Consider the following 14,840-nt stretch of genomic DNA (forward strand, 5'->3'; position numbering starts at 1 on the left):
AGATGCTCTTGGGACGAGAGTCACCATTCATCTTTATTTCAGCGCCTGTCTCAGGGAAGCAGCTCAGGCCCCAAACTAATTTTGAACCCCGGGCAAGGACAAGATGCTCTTCTGCTGGACCAGGGCAGCCTTGTTCCGGAGATTGAACAAGAAAGTCAAATCATGCAGGAAAAAAAGTCTAATTAAGTAATGATATTAAGAATGACAGGTGCGTGAAGCCACACTGAGTTTCAGGTTGACGGGAAGAAGTGGGCAGATCCCAGAGCAGCTAGGCGTTGCTGGCTGTGCGGCCTCAGTGAGCCCCGGATGCTGAGCGAGGAGAGCTAGTCTCAGGCCCAAGTACTTCGCTGAGGTTGCTTTGTGGGGAGGCTTTGGAAATGCTGCTTCATGGTTTGGGTGTTCTGAAAGAAAGGGGGAGGACGAGGGAGAGGATGTTAGGAGACAGGGACACGGTGCACTTTTGTGATTTTTAGGGTACAAGGAACAGCTCAAGAGACGTCCTGACCCAGAAGTCCCAAAAGCAAAATGTTCTGAACAAACTTTCTTTGGGATTTGGGGGAAGTTTGGGATTTGGGAGTCTCCCAATTAGGGATACTCACCTGTTGAGGTCTATGCAAATTATCCAAACTTGGAGACACACGCTGTTGGTTCCCCAGCACCAGGAGAGCGATTTTTCTCCCTGGCAAACCAAGCCAGGCTGGCATCCTTTCTCTGTGCTGAGGACACATCCAACCCCTCAGGAGGCCAATACCTAATGTCATAGCTTTCCTGCTGCCCCGTTAGTGGGAAAACCGATGGGGGTCTCCAGCCCGGGGCTGGAGGAGGTCTCTTCCCAGGTGCGTGGATGGAGCGGGTGATGCTGTGTTACCCAGACAGCAGTCCCTCAGCCTCCTGGGACCCAAACAGCAATCCCATTCCCACCTCCAGTTCCCAGTGAGGATTCCTTCCCCTGCTACATTCGTTGTTACCCATCTTTGCCAGCGAGGTGCCTGCACTGCCTGTCACCAGGGAGCTGGCTTGCCCTTGACAGTGAGTGGCTTGCAGGAGGCCTGGCTGATGGCAGGCTGCAGGAGAGAACAGCTGGGGGGAGTGGGCTGGCCAGCTCACTCCTGCACTGTCCACACACTGAAGGGCTGATGTCAAAGTGGGAACCCCCAGAGGAGCAGGACGCTGTCACCCCACACAGCTGGTGTGAGCCCCATAAGGAGCAGGGCACTGTCACCCCCACACAGCTGGTGTGAGCCCCATAAGGAGCAGGGCGCTGTGACACTCACACAGCTGGGCCCTGACTCCAGCTCTCTACTGGCTATGCCATTTTGCATTCAGTATTATCTCTAACAGCTGTCACACCAGGAGAGCAGGGGGCACAGCAGGCAACCCATTTAAACAGCACTTGGAGTTCTCTCCTGCGTCCCTCGCAGGGCTCTCTTTCTGCCCGCAACAGGTCTCTGTCTTCAATACTTCTTCAATAGGAATTTGTAAAAACAAGTTGCTAGTTTTTTTTCTTTCTTAAGAAGAAGGAGGAGGAAAAGGAGACTCCCAGCTCACCCTCACCCTTGAAGACCAGGTTCATAACCAAAAGGAGTATCAGATTTGGAGAAAACCCATCAGGTAACACATCCAATCATGGGCTGGATTTGCTCTGTGATTTTTTTATTAGGCAGATTTACAGAGAGAAGGAAAGACAGAGAGAAAGATCTTTTGTCCTCTGGTTCACTCCCCAAGCGGCCACAATGGCCAGGGCTGAGGTGAGCCAAAGTCAGCAGGAGCTTCTTCCAGGTCTCCCACACAGGTGCAGGGTCCCAAGGCTTTGGGCCGTCCTCTGCTGCTTTCCCAGACCACAATCAGGGAGCTGGATGGGAAGTGGAGCAGCCAGGACATCAAACAGCATCCATATGGGTGGAGGATTAGCCTGTTGAGCCACCTCACCAGCCCCTGCTTTGTGATTTTTATTTTTTTGTTGTTGTTGTTGTTCTTAGGTGTGGATGATGATGGAGTCCAGCATCCTGTTGGGAAGATACAGTAAACTTTCATTGGGAGTCCATCTTTGATCTGGAAGTAGCGATGCAGGCTGTATCTTCACATATGAGTCTATTGTACACTTCCTCTAGATGACTATATGCACACATACATGTTATCTGTCAATCTTGTGTTTTGCATGAAGGTTGCCTTAAATCAGAGAGAACATACGATATTTGTCCTTTGGGGATTGGCTTATTTCACTGAGCAGAAAGGTCTCTAGTCAGGACCATTCGGTTGCAAATGATAGAATTTCATTCTTTTAATGGCTGAGTAGCATTCCATGGAGTAGGTGCACCAATTTCTTCATTCACCCACCTTTTGACGGGCATCTGGGTTGTTTCCACGTCTTGGCTATTGTAGATTGTGCTGCTGTGAAGACAGGATTACAGATCCCCTTCTCATATGCAGATTTCATTTCCTTTGGGTGTATTCCCAGAAGCGGGATAGCTGGGTCATATGGCAGGTCAATTTTCAGTTCCCTTAGCACTCTCCATACTGACTTCCATAGTGGTTGTACTAGCCTACACTCCCCCAACACCGAAGGAGGGTACTTCTCTCCCCAAATCCACGCCAGCAGGTGTTGTTAGTAGAGTTCTGAATGTAGGCCAGTCTCACTGGAGGTAAGTGGAAACTCAATATGGTTTTCATTTGCATTTCTCTGATTACTAGGGAGCCTGAGCATTTTTAAATTTGTTTTATTTTCTTTTTATCGGAAAGTCAGATATACAGAGAGGAGGAGAGACAGAGAGGATCTTCTGTCCAATGATTCACACTCCAAGTGGCCGCAAGGCTGGAGCTGAGCCAATCTGAAGCCAGAAGCCCGGAGCCTCTTTCGGGTCTCCCATGTGGGTGCAGGGTCCCAAGGCTGTGGGCCGCCTTTGACTGCTTTCCCAGGCCACAAGCAGGGAGCTGGATGGGAAGTGGAGCCGCCGGGATTAGAACCGGCGTCCATATGGGATCCTGGTGCGTGCAAAGTAAGGACTTAGCAGCTAGGCTACTGTGCCAGTCCCACGCCTGAGCATTTTTTCATATGCCTTTTAGCCATTTGAATTTGTTCTTTTAAAAAATATCTGTTCATTTCCTTCACCCATTTCTTCACAGCGTTGTTTATTTTGCTGTCACTGAGTTTCTGAAGCTTTTTGTAAATCCTGGATGTTAATCCCCTATGTGGAGTGTGCAAAGATTTTCTCCCATTCTGTTGGTTGTCTCTGCACTTTGTTGATCGTTTCCTTTGACATATACAAGCTTCTTATTTTGATGTCATATCGTTTGTTTCTTTTTTTTTTTTTTGAAGTTAAATGACATGTTACTAGATATGACAGTCTCCATTACACAGCTACTATACATCTCCTTAAATGAAAAGCCACAAAACAAAATCAACATCCGGGAGAAAAAAGAAATTAACAACACCATGAAGTTAAATAACATGCTATTAAATGACTAATGTGTAGCTAAAGAAATGAAAATCAAGAACCTTCTTGAAGAAAATGATGCCACTGCATGATCTATGAGTCACTGAATGATTTAATCAGAAGGAAGTGTTTTGAAGAGATGAAACTAACAGAAAACACAAAACCCATGTGATACAGTTTCCGCTGATCTTTGTTGAAGTGTGTCTCCTCCAGAACAACCCATTCCTAAAATGACAGGAGCAACGTAACACCCATGTGTATTAAACTCTGAATGTAAATGGCTTAAGTTTAATCAAACGTCATAGATTAGTAGACTGGATTAAAAAACATATCATTTGTTTTTTTGCCTGTGCTTTTGGTGTCTTTTTAAGAGGCCTTTACCAGCGCCTAAATATTGTAGAGTACTTCCTATGTTTTTTCCAGTAGCTTGATGGTTTCTGGGTGCAGATTTAGGTCCTTGACCCATTTAGATCTGATTTTTGTACAGGGTGACAGTGATTGTTGAAGAGAGCAGGCTTCTCCCCTGGATTATTTTCAGATCTCTTGTCAAAGATTAGCTAGCTGCACATGTGCGGGCTCCCTTCTGGGGTTTCTGTTCTGCTCCATTGAGCTTCTCCTCTGTTTCTGTGCTAGTACCGAACTGTTCTGATGACCACTGCTCTGTACAATGTCTTGAGATCTGGAATTGTGATTCCTCCAGCTTGATTTTTATTCTACCGACTAGTCATGGCTTCTTGTGTTTCCAGGTGAACTTTTATATCATCTTTTCTGTTTCTGAGAAGAATGTTGTTGGGGTTTTGATTGGGATCACATTAAACCTGAATATTACTTTTGGTAATATGGACATTTTGATTATGTTAATTCTGCCAATCCTGCAACATGATAGGTTTTTCAGTTTTAATGTCTTCTATTTCTTTTTTTAATGTTTTATTATTTTCATAATAGAGGTCTTCCACATCTTTGATTAGGTTAAATCCAAGATTCTTAAGGTTCCTCTCTGATATTTTTAAAGGGACTGTACTTGGAAGTTCCTTCTCAGCCATGGAACTATTTGTATATACTAGCACATGTACATTAATTTTATCTTCTGCTACCCTGCCAAGTTCTCTTTTAAACTCCAATAGTATCTCGATTGTTTTAATCCTCCTATGTAGAGAATTACATCATTTGCAAATAGGGATAATTTTAATTCCTCATTTCCCATTTGAAATTCTTCAATTTCTTTTTATTGTCTAATAGTTCTAAAGCAAGGATTTCAAATGCTATATTGAATAGTGGTGGAAGTGGGCATCCTTGTCTAGTTCCAGATCTTAGTGTAAAAGCTTCCAGCCTTTCCCCATTTAGTATGAAGCCATTGTTGGTTTTTCATATAATGTTTTGATTGTGTTGTAAATGTTCCCTCTATGCCTATCTTGTTTAGGGTTTTTAACATGAAGTGGTGTTGGATATTATCACATACCTTCTCTGCGTCTATTGAAATGATCATACAGTTATTGTTTTTCAATCTGTTGATGTGGTGTACCACATTTATTGATTTGCGAGTGTTGAACCATCTCTGCATGCCTGTGATGAATCCTACCTGGTCCGGGTGAATCATCTGCCTGACATATCGTTGGATCCTATTGGCTAGTTTTGTTGAAGATCTTTGTGTCTATGCTCATCAGGGATATTAGTCTCTTTTTCTGTTGCGTCTCTCTCTGCCTTTGTTAATTAGGTGATATTGTCTTCATAGAAAGAATTTAGAAGGGTTGCCTTCTTTTCTATTGTTTGGAATAGCTTGTGGAGGATTGGGGTAGGGTACGTTTTTCTTGAAACATTTGGTAGAATTCTGCAGTGAAGCCATCTGGCTCTTGGTTGGGAGGGATTTAACTACTGATTCAATCTCAGTCCTTGTTATAGGTCTATTTAAACTATTAATTGCTTCATGATTCAATTTGGATATATTGTATGTGTCCAAAGATTTATCCATATCTTCTAGGTCTTCTGATTTGTTGGTATATATTTCTTGCAATATTTTCTGATTATTCTATGTATGTCCAAAGAATTCGTTGTTATATTTTCTTGTCTCTGATTCTTTTGATTTGTATCTTATCCCTCCTTTTTTGATTAGTTGGCCTAGTGGGGTGTCTGTTTTGTTGATTTTCTTGAAGAGCCAGCTCTTTGATTCATTGATCTTACGTATGCTTCTTTTGGTCTCTATCTGGTTTATTTCCTCCCTTATTTTGGTTATTGCTTTTTTTCCTGCTAATTTTAGGATTGCTTTGCTGTTATTTTTCTAGCTCCTTCAAACGTATGGTTAGGTCATTTACTTGGTGCTTTTCTAATTGTCTTAGGGTGCCCGGCTAGCTCAGTCAGTAGAACATGAGACTCTTAATTTTCTTAACATAAATTTTGATTGAGATGAACTTTCCTCTTAACTTTGTTGTTAACTTTGCCTTAATTGTGTCCCATAATTTTGATATGTTGTTTTGATGCCTTCATTTGTTTCAAGAAATTTTTTCTTTCCCCTTTGATTTCTTCTATAACTCACTGTTAATTAAGCAGCATATTATTCAGTCTCTAGGTATTTTCGTATCTTCAGGGGTATTTTGACTTATTGGTCTCCAGTTTCACTCCATGATGGTCTGAGAAGAAGCATGGTATAATTTTAATTTTTGTAAATTTGCTGAGGCTTGTCTTGTGGCCGATAATATCAACAATTCTGGAGGAAGTTTCATGTAATAATAAAAAAAGAAAGTGTGTTCTCTGTAGAGTGGAGGTTCTATAGATATCTATTGAGTCTATTTGCTCTAGTGTCTGGGTGAACTCTGTTTTTTTCCTGGCAGAGGTTCTGTCCTCTTGACCAGTGCATGGATGTTACTGAGGTATCAAGGTCACCCACTATTATTGTATTGGAATCTATTTCTCTCTTTAAATCCATTAATATATACTCTGGTTTCTCTTCAGATCGTATAAATCTTTCGCCTTTTTAAATCCATTAATATTTGTTTCACATAGCTAGGTGCCCTGGCATTTGGCACATATACGTTTATTTTGGCAGTCCCTTCTTGCTGAATATATCCTTTGATCTGTATGTAGTGTTCTTCACCTTTTTTAACGCTTTTCACATCAAAAGTCTATATTATCTGGGATGGTTACATCCGCTCATTTTTCCTTTCCATTAGCCTGGAATACTTTTCCCATCCTTTCACTTTCAGTTTCCGCCTATCTTTGTTGGTGAGACGTGTCTCTGTAGCAACAGACAGATGGGTTTTATTTTTTTTTATCCAGTCTGCTAATCTCTGGTGTTTGACTGATGAATTTAAGCCATTTACATTCAGGGTTAATGGATAGATAGTAATTTGGTCCTGTCAGTTTAGCAATGGGTTGTCCATTGTTTTATTTAGTCCTCTTTTTTCATTTTAATTGGGACATTCTCCATACTTGTCTTGATTTTCGTGGGTGCTATTCCTTTTCTCTGTCAAGAGAACATCTTTAAATATTGTTTGTGGGGTGGGTCTGGAAGAGGCTAAGTTTTTGAGCTTTTCTTTACCATGAAATAATTTTATTTCATCATCAAAGACAAACTAAAGCTTTTCCTGGTAAGTTATTCTGGGTTGGCAATTTTTTCCTTTCAGAATGTGGAAAATGTCACTCCACTCTCTTCTAGCCTGTAGAGTTTCCTGTGAGAGGTCAGCTGTGAGTCTGGTTAGAGTTCCTCTGTATGTTATTGGATTTTTTTCATGTGCACATTTAAGGATTTTTCCCCCCTTATGTTCAACTGAAGAGAGCTTGATTATCATGTGTTGTGGCAAGAATCACTTTTGGCCAATCCTGTTGGGAGTTCTGTGCCACTCCTGTATTTTGCTTTCCAATTCTTTCTCCAGATTGGGGAAGTTTTCCTTTATTATTTCAAGGAATAAATTTTTGAACTGAGCTTCTCTTTCTGTACCTTCTGGAACTCCCTTAATGCTTTTCTTTGGTCTTTTAATAGTGTCTTTCAATTCTTGAATACTTTTTTTTAGCCTGATCCAGCTCTGCTTCCAGCTTTTGATTGTTTCCCCATTGTGGCAAGAAATATCTTCCAATTCTGAGACTCTTTCTTCTGCCTCATTCATTCTATTACTGAGGCTTTCCACTGAATTTTCAATTTTTCCACTGTGTTCTTAATTTCTAAATGTCAGCTTTCGTTTGATTCCTTGTTGCTGTTTTCTGTGCGACATATTCCTTGAACTCCTGTATGTGCTTCTCATTGTTGTTAAGCTTTATAACAAGTTTTAAGATTCTTAATTCCCCATTTCCTCAATATCTTCCTCGGTTAACTCTGAGGTTGGCAAAGGCTTTTGCTCCTTTGTAGGGGAGTCCTCGGGAATATTCATGTGCCTCTGATTCTTCTTTTGGACTTGGTCATTGCTAGTCTGGCTAGCAGATTCCTCTATTAAGGGCTGGTTTCTAAGCTGTGTTGTCCACTGCTTGATTTTACTGATTGTGTTTGGTACCCGGTTCTTCATTTGCAGTCACTAGTGCCACTCCCTCCAGCAAGTTTCAGTTTTGGGCTCTTGCGCTAGGCTTCCATCACAGTCTCCATAGCATAGCTCCTGGCTCACCACTCTCTAGCCACTGTGATTCCATGCTGTGGCCACACTGCTGCCTGCATAGCCTTTCTCCCACTTTTGGCTTAAGTAGTGCCTGGGATTAAGCAGGCACCAGTTGTCCTAAATCACTGGGCTGTCAGCAGTGTTGGTCTTGTTGGAATCTCCTGGCTGTTAGGTCTGAGAACCACCTAGAACCACCTATTTAGGGTGGAGAATGAAGGATGCCAAGTCGGTACTGTTTTCCCTGTGGGACCAGTGCAAGGCGTTGAGCTGAACATGAGTTTGCTCTTGGCTTAGCACATCGGCAGCCTGCTGTTATCCCTCCGGCCCCACAAACTTTTCTTCAACACACAAAACGGTGCCTAATGTGGCTCTGGTGGATGTCTGAACTGCAAAATCCATCCTGTTCCTGCATCTGCCTGTTGGGCTCTGCTGCTCTGCTTCTGCTTGGGGTGGGATTAAGCACATCAGCAGGATAGACAGTTCTGTGCCTGGGTTCCCAGTGAACTCTCTTCCCACCTGGCACTGGTAGAGCTCTGGTTGCTGACTACCACTGGGGTGTCTGGTCACTGCAGCATCATTCAGCTGTCTCCGATGCTTCCCCAAGTCCATGGGTCTCCAGGTGTCCCTCTGCCATAGACCTGTCCTTTCCTATTTCCTGGGATCATGCTCTCTGCACTTCACTCCAGCTAACACGTCCGTCCTCACCCTATTCTGACACCTTTGCCTCCCCTGCTTTGTGATTTTTAAGAAAGGAATCTCCAAAGCTTGACAGTCTAGTACTCAAGGGGGCAGCCACTGTCACCAGCTCTGAGATGTCCAAACAATACAGCGAGTGTTGGAGACTATCCACATTTCCACTACAAGCTGGAAAGAAGGGCAGGTCCTGCCAGTGCACGCAGGCTTTGGGACAGGAAGGGCTGCTCTGGGCAATTACAACTTCAGGCTCCTCTGCTAGTAAGTACATGCCCCATCACAATGCTTTTCTGCAGACCCAATGTGGGGTGGAGGGCTTGGTTCTCTCAAGCTGATCCACAGCGCTGGAGGTGTGGTGTGGACAAGAAGGGGGTGATCTAAAGAAAAATGCTCTTTCAGTATTTTTTTTGAGGACCAGAGTAAGAGGGCAAGCAACTGTTTCCTAGTAACTAGATAGCAACCTCCAATGCGAGTGTGAGGCTCATCAATCAGTAACTACACATTGTGCAGGTTTCCGTCTAGGGCTCGGAGCCTCAGCAGGGCCACACACTCACCCGGCCCCCTGTGTGGCCCCAACATGAAGGCCTCCCCACAACCTCAGGACCCGCCACCATCATCTGGTTCCTCCTCTGAAAGGTCATGTGGAGGAAGAGGAGGGAGAGAGTGTGAACAAGACTCCTCCTAGCCTCACATCACACCCAACACCCCCAGCCCCATGCATGCCTGGGCCATACATCCCCAGATCACCGCCCCACTCCTCAGGAGGGTATGCACACAGCGATCTTGGGCAGGACATGTGGGCTTAGGACACAGGAGCACTCTTGACTACTGTTCCCCCCAGGGAACTTGGCACAAAGCCCCAAGATGGCACGCTATTTTCTGCCCTTACCTGGAAAAGGTGAAGAAATGCAGGCACAGGCCTAAGAGTCTTCCTCGCCCTCCTCCTCGCCTCCTTCCTCTGCCCCGTCTACCTCTGCTTCCTCTTCAGCTCCCTCCTCCTCTGCTGTCTCATCTGGCCTCTGTAATAGAAAGTGCAATGTCGGCGAGCATTGACCCAGGGCCCAAGGAGGGAAAGAGTAGAGCATCTGGGGCCAGAGAAGACAAGCCCACCTTGCACCCAGCATTGCACATGAACACACACACACAGCACATATGCCACATCCCCTATACTCTGTACAGGTGTGCCATACACATAACACATACTCCACACATACCACATCCCCTACAATCCATACAGATGGACCATACAGACATACACCACATGCTATACACACCCAACATACATGTGCACCACAGGCAGCACACATGCCATGTCCATACCCTCCATACAGATGTGCCATACACATGCCACATCCTATACACATTCAACACTCACACACAAACACCCATACACACCACACATGCCACATCCCTACCCTCCAAATACACCATACACACTCCACATGTTATGCATGTATCACACATACACACACATGTACCACACACGCACTCCCCACATTGCATACAGACACAACTTACACATACCACACTCCACAAACACCATAGACCCTACACACACATCCCACCATACACGCACATCACTCACACTGTGCATGCTCATAGTCGCACCCACACACCAGACACTATACACCCTACACATACATGCCCCACACAAACACATCACTCACATATCAAACAAACACACATTCTGTACAATTATACCACACAACACACCCATACATACTACATGTCCTACATCCCATACACATCCATCATATACATACCTCATACTAGACACACACCACAAACGTGCAAGCCATACAAGTTGCATAGCACACACCATGTAGTCTAGGTGCACACATATCATACACACCATACATCATATACACTGCATGCGTACATACATACAGGCCACAGACATATGTCAGACATGCACAAAGCACACACCACACAACATGTAACACACACCACGTGCCACACGCGAAGCACGCTGCACACAGTGAAACACATGAGTGGGGAAGGAACCTGTTTTCCTATGTGGACTTCATGGAATGCTTTAGGAAAACCGCACACATCTAAATCACGCTAAAATTATCACTAAGGGACCAGCACAGTGGCGTACCAGTTTAAGCCACCACCTGACACACCAGCATGTGGGTGCTGGGGAAGCCCTGCTGTTCCACTTCCCTGTTACAACTGAGAAAGCAATAGAAAACAGCCCAAATGCTTGGCCCTTGTCACCCACGTGAGAGACCCAGGAGAAGCCCCTGGCTCCTGGCCTGGCCCTGGCCGGCCACTGCAGCCATCTGGGAAGTAAACCAGCAGATGGAAGACTTCTCTCTCTCTCTCTCTTTCTCCTTCTCTCTCTGACTTTGAAATAAATAAATAAATCTTAAAGGGGAAAAAAAATTATCCCAATTTCTGCATTTAAAGAAAGCAGGCCTTTCCTTACACCTAGTGTAATAAATATTAGAGTCAAGTTCAAATAAGTTTCTGTGGCCTCATGCTAATTCTTCCAGTACTCAAATAATCTCCAACTCCAATATGGAAAAGCAAGCCTTCGAGCTATACTCAGGGAATGTCAGCTATAACAAAGTAGAAGCATGCGGTTCTAATCCCAGCAGCTCCACTTCCCATCCAGCTCCCTGCTTGTGGCCTGGGAAAGCAGTTGAGGACGGCCCAATGCCTTGGGACCCTGCACCCGCATGGGAGACCCAGAAGAGCTTCCTGGTTCCCGGCTTCAGATCGGCGCGCACTGGCCGTTGCGGCTCACTTGGGGAGCGAATCATCGGACGGAAGATCTTCCTCTCTGTCTCTTCTCCTCTCTGTATATCTGACTTTGTAATGAAATAAAAATAAATCTTTAAAAAAAAAAAAAACAAAGTACAAGCATGTTAAATTGCATGTAATAGAAGAAAGTCTTTTTCCTTTTTTTGACCCTTAAAAGCCTTTTAAAATTCACTTATTGTTGACTTATGTTTCTTTCGGCGGTGTAGATGCAGAAAGATGGCTGAGAGAAACAGAGTTCACATTACTGGCTAACTCCCCAAATAGCTGGGCCAGGGCCTGTGGCCTCAGTCTCAATCCAGGTCTTCCAAGGGGGTGGTAGGAATCCAACAAATTCAGACATCGTTACTGCCTCCCTGGGCCTGCCTCAGCACGAAGCAGGGGTCAGGGGCCGGTAGGGTACTCCAAGGCGGGTCACCTCCTGCCCCCTCCGGATCTGAGGTGGGCTGGTCTCATTTTTCTTTCAATGTGTTTATCATACCTTCAAGTCACGTCCTTAGTATACTTGAACAGTTACTTTCTCCTATATACAATCCCCAATCTCTTTACCTTCGTGTAATTTTACTCTCCTGGATTTTAGTTGCTCTTGTCCTACCTCTATTGTAAGACATCTCTTTCTTAAATGCTTTTACCCTACTACATTTATAAGCAGGAGCTTCAAAACATTCAGAGAAAAATGCAAACTATGAAAAAGTCATGCATGAGTTTCCCATTCCTTTTGCATAATAACTGTGTCATTTAATCCCATTTGTCTATGAGGCTCCTGCAGCACCCTCCCAGAATACCCAGCTGGGCAGGCAGGTTCAAATCCATCCCTGTCTGTCATGCTCTCCCTAGGGGACCCCCACCAGAAGTCCTGAGCCAGTGGTCACATCCCAGAGGGACGTCAGACTTCCAGCTATCTCAAGGCCAGACCACCCCCCCACCCGCCCGCCCCGAGAGGTGGCTGGGGAAAGGCCCCGGCCATGACCTTATTCTTTTCCAACCACTTCCACCACAGGCAATTTCTCTGCAGGTGGCAAGTGTGGCTTGCATCGGCACCTCTTTGCTATGAAATGAGTGGCTCATCAGAGCTGCTCAAAAACACAGACATACCTCCCTCGTGGCTCTCTCTCCATCTTCCTCCTTAGGTCCAGTGAGTCAAAGTTAAAGGGGAAAAATATTTAAATTTAAGTAAGTTTTAAGTTGAACCTGAAGACTCAATCAGTTATGAAAAAACCACAAAAGCTTATCAAAGAGAATTCCACAGCAATATCTAAGAGATAGGTGAATAACAAAGAAAGAAACAATGTTGTCTACTCATCTCATGCACTAGAAGTCTCTTAAACTCTCAGAATAGTGTAAGACTGAAACGTTTTCCATGCTCACCATTGAGAGGGTAGAATCCGTTGCTGACAGTGTTGGATAGTCTCTATAATTTTGTCTCTATATGCAAGGATTACCAAAGATCTACAGCGGTGTAGAATAAAATCCCTTTCATATATGAGGACAAGTAAAAAAAATATTGAAACAAAAATTGTCTTTTCTACCTTTTCGCCTCCATAGGTGTGAATTTACTTTGCATTTGGGCTCATTAATTAAAGCAAATCAAAGCCTACTGCTCTCTGGATACAAAACTATTTCATTTCTGAATTGCATAGTATTTCAAAACAGCGACTCCTGCTAACAGCCTCCACTTTCTAAGCCACCGCCCACTCCATTTCCACCTGCCCCAGAGCAGTCACGGCATCAGGCTCTAAGGAAACGAAAGCTTTTGCCTCCCTTCCCAAGAGAGCTCTCCTCTAGCCCCTGGGCCAGCGACTTGCAGTCTCCTTAGGTAAGTGGAGAGGGGCCCTGGTTCTCTCAGAGCAGTCCCTACAAAGTCCCAGAGGTCTTACCACAAGGGCAGGGGGCTCGTGGGATCTTGGGGTCACCTCTACCCTCTCTCCCTGCCCGTTTCCAGAGCAAAGAAGATGCCAAGGTCACAGAGTTCAGTCAAAACCTGCTGGTTCCTGATTCAGTGGGCTTCTACCTGGTTCCTGGCTCAGTGGGACTCCCCCTGGTTCCTGGCTCAGTAGGCTTCTACCTGGTTCCTGGCTCAGTAGGCTTCTACCTGGGTTCCTGGCTCAGTGGGCTTCCCCTGGTTCCTGGCTCAGTGGGCTTCTACCTGGTTCCTGGCTCAGTGGGCTTCCCCCTGGTTCCTGGCTCAGTGGGCCTCTCCCTGGTTCCTGGCTCAGTGGGCATCCCCCTGGTTCCTGGCTCAGTGGGCTTCCCCTGGTTCCTGGCTCAGTGGGCTTCTACCTGGTTCCTGGCTCAGTGGGCTTCCCCCTGGTTCATGGCTCAGTGGGCTTCTACCTGGTTCCTGGCTCAGTGGGCCTCCCCCTGGTTCCTGGCTCAGTGGGCTTCTACCTGGTTCCTGGCTCAGTGGGCTTCTAGCTGGTTCCTGGCTCAGTGGGCCTCCCCCTGGTTCCTGTCTCAGTGGGCTTTCCCCTGGTTCCTGGCTCAGTGGGCTTCCCCCTGGTTCCCAGCTCAGTGGGCCTCCCCCTGGTTCCTGGCTCAGTAGGCTTCCCCCTGGTTCCTGGCTCAGTGGGCTTCTAGCTGGTTCCTGGCTCAGTGGGCCTCCCCCTGGTTCCTGGCTCAGTAGGCTTCTACCTGGTTCCTGGCTCAGTAGGCTTCTACCTGGGTTCCTGGCTCAGTGGGCTTCCCCTGGTTCCTGGCTCAGTGGGCCTCCCCCTGGTTCCTGGCTCAGTGGGCTTCCCCTGATTCCTGGCTCAGTGGGCTTCCCCTGGTTCCTGGCTCAGTGGGCTTCTACCTGGTTCCTGGCTCAGTGGGCTTCCCCCTGGTTCCTGGCTCAGTGGGCCTCCCCCTGGTTCCTGGCTCAGTGGGCTTCCCCTTGGTTTCTGGCTCAGTGGGCCTCCCCCTGGTTCCTGGCTCAGTGGGCTTCCCCCTGGTTCCTGGCTCAGTGTGCTTTCCCTCCACAAGCCCAGGCTGTTCCTTCTGTCCTAAGGAAGGTAAAGGGCTGACATTACAACTTTGCGGATCAGATGCCACCTATAATGCTGGCATTCCGTACCAGGGAGCCACTTGGAGTCCTGGATTCTCCGCTCCCCATCCAGCTTCTTGTCTCTCAATCTCTCTCTCTTTCTCTCTTTCTCTCTCTCTCTCGTGCGCGCGCACAGAGGACTGCTCACAGACTAGTTCAGGAATATTGAGCTCGGCATTTTCAGCAGAGTCCATAATGTGAACCATGTGTTCTCTCTGATATACAGCTACAAAATAAACAGATCTAGGGAAGGAAGTCTGCATGTATTTGCACAGATAAACTGTAACAGAGACTAGCATACTGGGAAGTAAAGTTACATTGCAGTACACTTCTCTACTCCTGAATAAA

At 45.8% G+C, this 14,840-nt stretch overlaps 1 protein-coding gene across 1 annotated transcript in view; it reads right to left on the reverse strand.

Moving 5' to 3' along the window:
- Positions 1-306: 306 nt before the first annotated feature.
- Positions 307-14,840, reverse strand: part of SH3BGR (SH3 domain binding glutamate rich protein) — a 61,235-nt gene continuing 46,701 nt past the window's right edge. The window contains exons 6-7 of the mRNA XM_012929507.2: positions 9,594-9,723; positions 307-401 (exon numbers count right to left, since the gene is read on the reverse strand). Of these exons, the coding sequence (XP_012784961.2) occupies positions 9,625-9,723 (99 nt within the window). The 3' untranslated portion in view covers positions 307-401; positions 9,594-9,624. The remainder of the gene's footprint in view (positions 402-9,593; positions 9,724-14,840) is intronic.

The sequence above is a fragment of the Ochotona princeps genome, chromosome 3, assembly GCF_030435755.1.
Source record: "Ochotona princeps isolate mOchPri1 chromosome 3, mOchPri1.hap1, whole genome shotgun sequence".
In the NCBI taxonomy this organism is placed as follows: Eukaryota; Metazoa; Chordata; class Mammalia; order Lagomorpha; family Ochotonidae; genus Ochotona; species Ochotona princeps.